This window comes from Culex pipiens, chromosome 3, assembly GCF_016801865.2.
Source record: "Culex pipiens pallens isolate TS chromosome 3, TS_CPP_V2, whole genome shotgun sequence".
NCBI classification, from domain to species: Eukaryota; Metazoa; Arthropoda; class Insecta; order Diptera; family Culicidae; genus Culex; species Culex pipiens.
This window is the reverse complement of record NC_068939.1, coordinates 86,758,917-86,769,380: the sequence shown is the minus strand read 5'-3', so window position 1 is coordinate 86,769,380 and position 10,464 is coordinate 86,758,917. Positions and strand designations below refer to the sequence as shown.

General features: G+C 45.2%; 2 protein-coding genes and 1 long non-coding RNA gene across 7 annotated transcripts in view; 2 read left to right on the top strand and 1 right to left on the bottom strand.

The window, feature by feature from the left end:
• The first annotated feature begins 2,815 nt into the window (after positions 1-2,815).
• Positions 2,816-3,210, top strand: LOC128093252 (uncharacterized). Its single transcript, XR_008212351.1, has 3 exons — positions 2,816-2,842; positions 2,895-3,013; positions 3,072-3,210. It is a non-coding gene; the product is annotated as an uncharacterized LOC128093252 (long non-coding RNA).
• An 878-nt stretch (positions 3,211-4,088) lies between these two features.
• On the top strand, positions 4,089-4,636 carry LOC120420156 (NADH dehydrogenase [ubiquinone] 1 alpha subcomplex subunit 6-like). The gene has a single exon (XM_039583122.2). It carries the CDS (start codon positions 4,154-4,156, stop codon positions 4,529-4,531), a length of 378 nt encoding a protein of 125 aa, XP_039439056.1. The 5' UTR covers positions 4,089-4,153; the 3' UTR covers positions 4,532-4,636.
• LOC120420155 (filamin-C) overlaps positions 4,529-10,464 on the bottom strand; it is a 102,410-nt gene continuing 96,474 nt past the window's right edge. For all 5 annotated transcript variants that reach the window (XM_039583118.2, XM_052711235.1, XM_039583119.2 and 2 more), the window contains 5 exons: positions 6,991-8,592; positions 6,726-6,933; positions 6,531-6,659; positions 4,926-6,472; positions 4,529-4,869 (listed from right to left, as the gene is read on the bottom strand). In XM_039583118.2, the coding sequence (XP_039439052.1) occupies positions 4,738-4,869; positions 4,926-6,472; positions 6,531-6,659; positions 6,726-6,933; positions 6,991-8,592 (3,618 nt within the window). In that variant the 3' untranslated portion in view covers positions 4,529-4,737. The remainder of the gene's footprint in view (positions 4,870-4,925; positions 6,473-6,530; positions 6,660-6,725; positions 6,934-6,990; positions 8,593-10,464) is intronic.

Genomic DNA, 10,464 nt, shown 5'->3' with positions numbered 1-10,464 from the left:
AGATGGAACGGTATTTTCAACTCGCTGGTTCTCGGGCATAACTCAACCAACCGGGACATTTTTTTTTTGAGTGAATTATAAGGATGTTTAGATGATCCTTAAACTTTGTCGTTCCAACTTTTTTTGCTCTAGTAAAAAAAATTGCCCGAAATTCCGCTGGAGACTAGCCCGAAAACCTGTGAGTTGAAGTTACCGTTCCAACGTTTTAGGGAGGCTTTGGCATCCGTGTATATTGGACATGCGTTGGGCGTCCCAGTGTGAATAATTTCAAAGATATTGAAAAGATTGAAAAATTAACTTATTTTTTTTTTGTATTTATTTTGAGGTAATATCTCAGCAACCAAAAGTTGGATCAAAAATCTTAAATCGTAGATAATTGCCTATTTAAACAACTGAAAAAAAAATTAAAAAAAAATCCAAATTTTAGCTCAATCTTTTTTAAATTTATCAAAACACGTAGTCGATAGCAAAATCAATTTAAAGTAAGAGTAAGACTTAAACAATTTGGATGCCATGACTAAAATAATGATTTTTAACGCGTTGTCTACAACTTTTCCAAAGATCGATTTTCGAGCAATTCTATACAAAATCGGTCTTTATTCTTAAATTTTAATTTTTGATTTTTTTAATCCGTCTGAAACCTTTTTTGGTGCCCAAGCCATTTTGCATCATTAGTTTGTCCATATAGTTTTCCATACAAATTTGGCAGCAATGAAAATTAAAAAATCTGTATCTTTTGAAGAAATTTTTGGTCGATTTGGTGTCTTCGGCAAAGTTGTAGGTATGGATAAGGACATCACTGAAAAAAATGATAAACGGTAATTTACTTTGCTGATTTATAATTTCATTTTTTGTCACTAAAACATGATTTGCAAAAAAACATAATTTTTATTTTTTTTTTATTTTGCCAACTTTTCAGAAATTTCCAGAACGGGCAAAAAATCGTTGTTTGAGTTATGAATTTTTGAATCAATACTGATTAAAGAAAAATCGAAATATTGACCGCAACTTAATTTCAATTTTATTTTTCGATGAAAATCGAATTTGCAATCTAAAAGTACATTAGTGAAATTTTCATAAAGTGCACCGTTTTCAAGTTATAGCTATTTTTAGGTAACTTTTTTTTTAAATAGTTGCAGTTATTAATTTAAAAAATTTAGTGCCCATGTTTGCCCAATTTTGAAAAAAAATATTTTTGAAATGCTGAGAAAATTCTTTGTTGCTTTGTTGCTGAGATATTGCCATGCAAAACAGAAAAATGGATGTTTACTACCCAAACAACCCATAATTTTCTTATGTCGATATCTCAGCAACTAATGGTGCGATTTTCAATGTTTATAAATAAAACTTTCGTGAAATTTTCCGATCTTTTCGAAATCAATATTTTCAAAAAAAAATTAAGACTAACATTTCAAAAGGTCGTAATATTGAATGTTTGTCCCTGTCTCTGATTCTTGTATGGAGAAAAAAATTAAACAGCTCGACTTTTTTGGACACACTGAATCATTGGAATCAATCATGCTTAATTAAAAAGAAAAGTTGCTTTAGTTTGGATTTTTATGAATGTTTGGAATAAAATAAATATTAACTAGGAGCTTTCATAACTAGGTATTTTCCTTAAAATAAAATGAAAATATTTTTTCCTGAAACAAAACTTTTCTATTTAATTAATTTCGATTTTAAGAAAATATTTAAAAGCGCATTTAAATTAAATCATGAATGCTGTTTATATATCAAAATAGCTTTAATTCTTAAAGCATATTTATTCTGGATGCAATTAATTGCACTGCAATTCCATAATTTTGAATACATATGTTTTACTAAGTTGCTTGTTTTGTTGAGAGTATTTTTTACTTTCTGTACCATTTCAATAAATTGTTATACTGTTATTATTTACCTTAAGTTTGTGATATCATAATTTTTCACACTTTTAAGTGAATTTCTGTTTTTTTTTTTATATATGATTAAATTGGTTTTAATGGTGTTACAGCACCTACACAAATTAAAATGTTTTCTTTTTGACCCAATGTCACCCCCTCTAAAGGGTGAGTTTGAGTTAATTTTAAAACGATTGGCATTTATGAACGGTGTGATTATACTAGCCATATTCTGGGAAAATGTTGGTAAATTCAGGAGCATTCCCCAACATTATTTATTTCGATATAATTTGAAATGTTTTTATTGTGTTAAAATAACAACAGTAATATCGTTTTTTGACCAAAAGTCACCACCACTGACGGTACATCATTTGTGGATAAACATTTTTGAAATCTATACTTATTTTGTTTTTTTTAAAGATTTTTCACCTGGGAAAAAAAAGCCACGTGGCCATATAGGGGGGGGGGGGGGTTGGCGTGAAACCACGAAAAACCATGAGGGGGGAGGGGGGGTCAAAAATTCTCCAAAAAAAGGCCACGTGGTTTATGCACGACCCCTTTTGGTTTTGGATTTGGTTTTGGTTTTGGTTTTGGTTTTGGTTTTGGTTTTGGTTTTGGATTTGGTTTTGGTTTTGGTTTTGGTTTTGGTTTTGGTTTTGGATTTTTTTTTTTCAGTTTTCCATGAAGTTTGAAGACAAATTATAAAAAAATTAATGTAAATTTCATCGACCCTTCTTTGCCTTAGATTTGAAGATATAAAAAAGAGTAATTCCCCTGTTAGACTGAAGTCCGGCGGTCGTGCGATTCGAAGCGTTATCCCTCGATGTCGATTGTGTCCTGCCATTTTCGAGCGTTTGTCGTGCATTTCATCGAATGTCAAAGGTGACATCTGCAGTTCGTGTTGGTACTAGTAGGCTACGCAATTGGATGACAGTTAAATTTTTTTCAAAGTCCACCACGAAAAGGTTAATAAGTTAAAATTAGATATAATTAAAACAAAAAGCATTGTTTAAGCAGATTCCGATGTGTCAATCCGGAAGGCGTGCTGTTGAGCGATAGGCTCGATGCTCATTTACAAAGCCAGCGGTTTCAAATTCAGGGACTTTCTGAACCAGGAAAACGGTAAAATGCAAGAGGTAAATTCAGAATAGCTTTTTGGTTCTCATCTATTGCTGACTCGAATCCTTGTTTCAGGAATCTGAATTTCCAAGCAACTCATCAAACTTCCATCATCCAACATCCAAAAAGTTTTTGGCACCTCGGATTACCAACTCCTTCAAGAACTTTTTCTTCCAGTATGGCCAAGATTGTGGATTATTTGTTGTAAAAATAGGATAATAAAAAAGTATTGATCAAAATTTTATTATTTTCATTTAAATAACCCAAAAATCAGAAACGAGAGCACCCGACAATGCACAGTGGGAAAAAAGGGCCCAAAAAATTACAGCAACATGATTTCGCGCAAACCATCGATTGCTATACACCAAAAGCTTCGTTTTTGCACCAGGAACAATAATCCGGTGAAAAATCGCACTGCACGGACCGGTGGCCGGAGTACAGGCCACCGGAAGATCCGGATTTTTGGAAAAAGTGTCAGATTTATCCAATTGTGTACTGATAAGCTTTCTTCTACCATGAATAGTCATGCAAAACAATCCTAGAATAATATTAAATACCATAGGACCCATCGGAACCGGTTCCACCGATCTTCGGTGGCCACATCCGGAACCGCATTAGGAAACAGTGTTAACCAGTCATGCGACGTATCAAACTTCTCGATCCAGGGGAGCTTCTGAAAAAACGGTAAAGGGGAAGGGATGTGTTATAACAAGCAAAGTATAATTTATTGACAGCCGGAGTGCCGGAGGTCGGCAAGAATCGGGGTCAGGACGGATGGGACAGATGAGTTCTGGGGGAGAGGTGCCGGCTGGGCCAAACCTGAAATGGCAAATCGAAATCCGGTCCGGATTAGGTGTGCTTAGACAGATTTATTGCCCGTTCATTTCCTGCACGCTCATCGTTCTTGTGGGGTGCGTTTTTGGGAGCTTTTGGGAATAACCAGAAAGTGTAGTGTAGTACTCTCGAGGACAAGTATCGATGCTTTTTTTTGTATGAGATGATTGATTTGGGGATTTTTCGGAAAATAATGCTATGAAAACAAAGATGTTGGTCGACTTTATTTCCCAAGCGTAAAGGGGTTCACTTTAATTAGAAAACAAGCAGTAGGCCTTGCTTCTTATCTTTTCTAGTCGTTGACAAAACGAAATAAACCGAAAATGTCCCCCGGAAGAATCGCCGCCGAATCTGCGCTGCATCGGGTGCGCCCCCTCCTATCGATGGACCACCACGAGGCGCGGCGCAAAGTGCTGAGTCTGTACAAAACGTGGTACCGCGAGGTGCCGGCCATCATCCACGGGTACGACATCCCCAAGTCGAGCGAACAGTGCCGGGCGAAAATCCGCGAGGAGTTCCTACGCCACCGGAAGGTGACCGATTTGCGGGTGATTGACATGCTGCTGATCAAGGGCCAGATGGAGCTGCGCGAGACGGTCAACCGGTGGAAGGACAAGAGCCATCTGATGCGCTACTGGAAGGATGGGGTTGAGGCGAAGCCGAAGGATTTTCTTTCACGGTTCTACGAGGGACACGAGTGAAATTTTATTCTAATTGGTCATTTTTATTACAGCAAAAAAAATCTTTAAATTATCCAATAAATGTAATCGATGTAAATAGTAAACGTCTTTTCTTCTGTTTTGCTTTTTTTTGTAATATTTCATAACTCTTGTCTAATAAATTAGTCAACATCTTACGCGTAAAAATATAAACTGCACAAAAATACTTTAAAAATGTTACGATACGGTTAATTGACGTGCAAGAATCGCTTGAGCTCCTCCTGGGTGTCGAAGATAAGCACCGGGAAGGGCGATCCGGGCACCAGTTCGCCGGCCCACTTGACCTCGACCCGGTAGTCTCCGGGCTCGGTGGGATCGTACTGAAAAGAGAGAAAGAGGTTGAGCAAATTTCGATTAAATTAAGGGTCAACCTTACCTTGCACAAAATGGTTCGATCCTTCTGGCTTTCCCGCTGCATCTCGACGCGGAACGCTCCCTTCGGACCTCGCACGCGAACCGTCAGCTGACCCGCCCCGGCTCCACGCGTGTCCACGATGAACCTCGACTGGAAGGTGGCGAGCACGCCATGCTCGATTCCGGGTCCGTACACGCGCACCTTGCTGGCGTCGGGAGCTCCGGCAACTCGCAGCGTAAACGGCGATCCGGGCACGTGTTGGCCACCGTACTTGATCGTGAGCGTGTGGCGGCCCGGTTCCTGCGGTTTCACGTTCAGCGTGAACGTGGCATCGCCGTGGTCGTACAGCTCGCAGTACGCGACCTTACGCGGGCCTGAGCAGTGTGCGGTAAGTTCGCCGGGACCGGCCCGTCGCGTGTCGATCCAGGACTTGATGTCGCGACCGACGACGCCGTTGCGGAGACCCTCGCCCGAGCAGAGTACCTTGGCAGCGTCAACGGCGGGTCCAACGGAGATTGTGAGCGGACAGCCCTTGATCATGCGGCCGTTCCATTCGACGGTTAGGTTGAGCGGACCGCCGGTGGATTTGTGCGGGTTGTACGACGCCAGCCAGATCAGTTCGTTGGGGCGGGGCTGGAGGAGGGTCACCGAAAGGGCTTCACCGTCGTCGAACGTCATCTGAACTTCGGGTTTGCCCGATAACGCTTCGGTAGCGTCGATCGTGAAGTGGGAAACTTCACCAACTTGAGCGGAGGTCAGCCCTCGACCTGTGAGGACCACCTTGTCGGCGGCGGATGAATTGCCTGTGACGAATACGTAGCCAGGACTCTGCGAGATCGGAAGTCCCGACCACGTCAAGTCAAAGCTGTGCTCTCCCTTGGCCAGCCCGTCGTCCGTCAAAAACATCAGACTTCTTCCGTTTCCTTGCTTCTCAACGCTAATCTCGTTGTTGTCCACGTAACAAGTCAACTCTCCCGGTCCAGCCATGCTTGTATCGAACGCGATCTTCGTCGGTAGCAGCAGCTTACCATTGCTATCCAGCAGACTTCCCCAACCTCCGATCGGAGCCACCTTCGACGGATCCAAACACGCGATCGTCCACGGCGATCCCGGCAGTGGCCCACGATTCGTACAACTGGCCCTAATCTCGTAATCCCCTACCGTCAAAATGGTGTAGAAGATCTTCCACTCGTTATTGCCCAAGTTCTTGATCTTCGGCTCGATCCTCTCCGCCTGCTCGTCGCACCGCTCGATCTGCACGTTCGGCGTCGACGGGCAGAACACCACGAACGAAGTCTCTTTGCCACGGTGCGCCACCTCCAGCCCATTGCCGGACGCGTGGCTGTCGGTCTTGCTGCCAATGGCCTGCACGGCGAACGTAATCGGCGATCCGGGCACGCTTTCCCCTCCGTACACCACCGTTGCCTTGTAGTGGCCGGCAGCCAGCGGCAAGAACTCAATCTGGTGCACGTAGTCCTCCTGCTGGGTCAGCTTGACGGGGACGTTCTGGCCGGTTGGCGAGAGCACCGTCACCTCGATTTCCGCTACGCCGGCCGCTTCCGATTCCACTGTGGAAGTTGACGGGGATAAGTAAGAGTTACAGTATAGAAGTGGTTGATGCCCTACCGTGCCAGGTGATGGGCGAGTTGGTGCACAAGTTCATCTTGGGCACATTCTGCAGGTGAATCTTGGAAGGATCGTACGACTCGCACGTGTACGGACTTCCCGGCAAAGGTTTCGATTGATGCAGCACGTCTGAAAAGGAAACGAAGTTAGTAACCGTCGATCTTGAACTCGTTCTGAGGGCGCGATCGTTCTTACCAATCAAGCATTGCCCAACCTTCTGCACGGTGAACTCGGCCTGCAGATGGCCACCCTTGGTCTGGTAGCAACGCACCGGTAGCGCTTGACCTCCCGGGCCGGACACGACCACGTCAAACTCGCGTGCCGGATGACCAACGGTGTCGATGGCGAACGACGTCGTCTTGCCGACGCGGGCCTGGTACAGCCCCAGCCCGTTGACGGTGATCTGCAAGGCATGTTTCGTGAGAAAGTGTTCAATAAAGGGTTAAGACGGTGATCCTACCTCCTTGCTCATGGCCGGCGCCAGCACGTTGATCTCGATCGGTTTGCTCGCGATCGGCACCTGGTTGTACAAGATCATGATCTTGTGCGGAGCGACGCGCGTCGGATGGTACACAATCTCCCACGTTCCATTCTTGGTGGGTCCCCGAATCGAGTGCGGCACCTCCAACCCTCCGCAGCGAACCACCGAAGTGAGCGTCCCAGTGCCGGCATCGGCGATCGAAACGGCAAGCGAAGCCGGCTTGTGGCAGTACGCCTCGCTGACCTCGATGATCTTAACCATGGACGGGTCGAACACGTTGATGGTGCGAGCGGCGATGAACGATCGCGTTTCCGCGTCCACGTAGCGTATGATGTAGCTGCCGATTTTGGTCGCCTTGAACTCGGCCGACTTGCGGGATAGCGTGAACGGTACCATCTTGTTCTCGGGGTCGTAAATCTCAACGGTTTGATCGTCGCCGATCAGCTCGATGAACGTGCTGTTGCCGACCTGGACGTTCTGGGTGTTTTGTTGCACCTCGCAGCGGAACGGACTTCCATCCACTGGCAAGTCGTTGAACGTGATGTTGACAAAGTGGGCCTCGCAAGTTTGCGGCACAAACGTTACGTCGTACAGCCCTCTAGCGCAGGCCGTGACTTCCGCTTTAACCGTGCTAGTCGCCGTTGAGACAACCAGCTCAAGTGTTCCTTCGCCAGCACCGGCAGCGTCAACGCTGAACGTCAGTGGGACTCCCAACGAAGCCATCGTGTTATGATGATCAAGCCCGCTGATCGCAACCCGTGAGACGTCGAAGACGTTGCAAGAGAACGGCGAACCATTAATGTGCTGATCATTCGCCGTCACGCTGATCAAGTGCCGCCCAACCGAAGTCGGTACAAACGAAGCAAAGTGAACCTCATCCCGGCAAGTCACCCGGCAAGAAACGGTATCCCCCGAAGGCGAAGTGATCAACACCTGAGGATCGATCCCGTCGAATCCCTCCAGCTCAAAGATGTTCTCGCACTTGACCGGAGCTTGACGCAAGCACTCCCCACTGGCGATCGCCTTGGACAGCGAAACCGGAGCGTGCGTCACGTGGCAAGCAAAGGGCGACCCGGGCACCGGATACCCGTTGAACCTGACCGACAGCGAGTGCGTCGCCGCTTCCGTCGGCTTAAAGTTCACCTTAAACCGTGCATTGCCCTCCGATTGCACAAAGTTCGGCACGTTCTTTCCCCCCACCGCCACGATGATCTCCAGATTTCCCGCTCCAGCCTGGCTAGCGTTGATCCCGAAGCTGACGCTCTTCCCCACAACCCCCGGCCGGATATCCGTAACCACCACCTTCTCCGCCGAATAGGCCTTCAGCAGGAACGGGCTTCCCTCGACGTGGCCACTGCCCGGCAGGCGCACCTCAACCGAGTGATCGCCCACCTCGATGGGCTCGAACTTGACCTTGTAGCCGGCGGGCGCCGGAACTACGTCGGCGCGAACCGCTCGACGGGCCGGCCCCAGCACCTCCACCACCGGTGAAATGTCCGACTCGACCAGAAACTCGAACACGTGGCCCACGCTGACCTTGTCCATCAGGTCGTTTGCGACGATGCGGGCCGCTGGGGATACCTGCGAAGGGAGAAAAACGTTTGTAATTGCGTAATTTTATAGACTCATAGGTTTTGAGTAGTGATTCAATTTTCTTTTTTAAGTTATTATCCAGAAGATGAAAACGCAAACGCCAAAGAGCCTTAAACCTCTTAAAAGATAATAAGTGCCTTGAAATTGAACCATCAAGACGATCAACATCTTGCTTTGCCTGGAAGATTTGTGAATCTTCCAACACAGACCAGGAAAAGATTGTTGTTAATTTGGTTTTATCAAGCTTCCCATGCGCCAGTGCCAACGCACACCGCGGGTTTGGATTTCTAGCTTCGGTACGAGCCTGAACCCATTTGTGTGTTGTTGGTAATCTCGGCTCGTCGCCTCGGTTGTGTGTTTGGTACTCACCCATGGCATGAACCCAGCGGTATTGAACCCGGTTTGTACCGCCAGCGCGTACCACGGCACGTACCTCGGCTCGTACCGAGTGAAGCACCTTGGCTCATACGCTGGTTCATGCCACGAGTGAGTGCCAGACACGAAACCGAGGCGACGAGCCGACGCGAGTCTTGGTTCGCTGGTACGATGAACCAAAATACCCTCGGCTCGAGTGAGTCGGGTACGGGTGTAAACCGAACAAAGCAGGCGCAAAGCAAAACCGAGGTACAAGTGAACCGCGTGTACCGCACGGTGCAGGGAAGCATGGGTTTAATAGAGTAATAACATAGTTGTTGGTGTAAATCCAAAAGGGTGAACTGCCGAAACACTTCTTATTCGAGTCAGGCATGAAATGACTACCGTAGGTGGAAGTCTTTTGACAAAAATGCCTGAAAATAAACGAGGCGTCAACACGCGACAGGAAGCAGAAGAAGTCGTGGTTGATGAAGGGTCACAAAGAATCAAATTGCTCAAACTCAGGCAAGATGAACCTACTATGCTTGTAGTATGCCAAACTTGATGTTCATGCATTCCAGGAACTGGTTGAGAATCATGTGACTGTGGCACGAAATTCTTTGCTTCTACAAAAATCACAAAACCTCATTCCTGGCGTACATTTTTGAGTAACCAGTAACCGGACTTTTTTTCGTAAAATCGCGATAACTCGTGATGTTTATAAGCAAACCCCTTATGTCTATACATCAACATTTTTGTAATTGTCTGCTCTACAACTTTGTAGAACATCGTTACACTCTAAAAAATAACCCTGCAAAGTTAGAAAAAACACGAAATTTTAAAATGAAAAATTTTGTTCTAAATGAAAAAATTAACCTTCTGGGTCAATGTAGATTCGAAAAGTACATTAAATTTCCCATAAAATGACATGTTCCAAAATTTTGTACAGTAACGGAAAATGGGAGAATTTTTAAAACTTTTAGTGTTTTTTTCGATGAAAAATACGTTTTTTCGGAATTCTGAGTACGCCATCAAATCGGGCGTCTAATTTTACATAAAAGTCCCTTTGACACCAAATTTCTATCTCATCACCGTTTCAGGCTGCAAATTTTTGAAAAACACCTCATTTTTCGCATGTTCAAAAATGGAAGGGGTCGTACCGCCCCTCCGTCACGAGATATCAAAAAACGGACCTCGGATTCGTGATCAGGGACAAAAGTTACCCCTTAGGACAAAGTTTCACGCAAATCGAAGAGGGGTCGGGGCAACTTTTCCCGATTTCGTGTGAGTTGGTAGAGAATTACCCACCTTTTTTATTTTAATCAATGAACACAACAAACAAGCGAATGAAGTCATCCGTTTATTGTAGAATGTATTTCTATATTAATGTAGATCAAAAATACTGTAAAATGTTTTTTTTTCATATTTTTTTTATTAGGTCCTTTTTGGTTTAAATTTGTACCAGCCTACACACCAATTCCTCATTAATTCAGTTAAATTCACTGA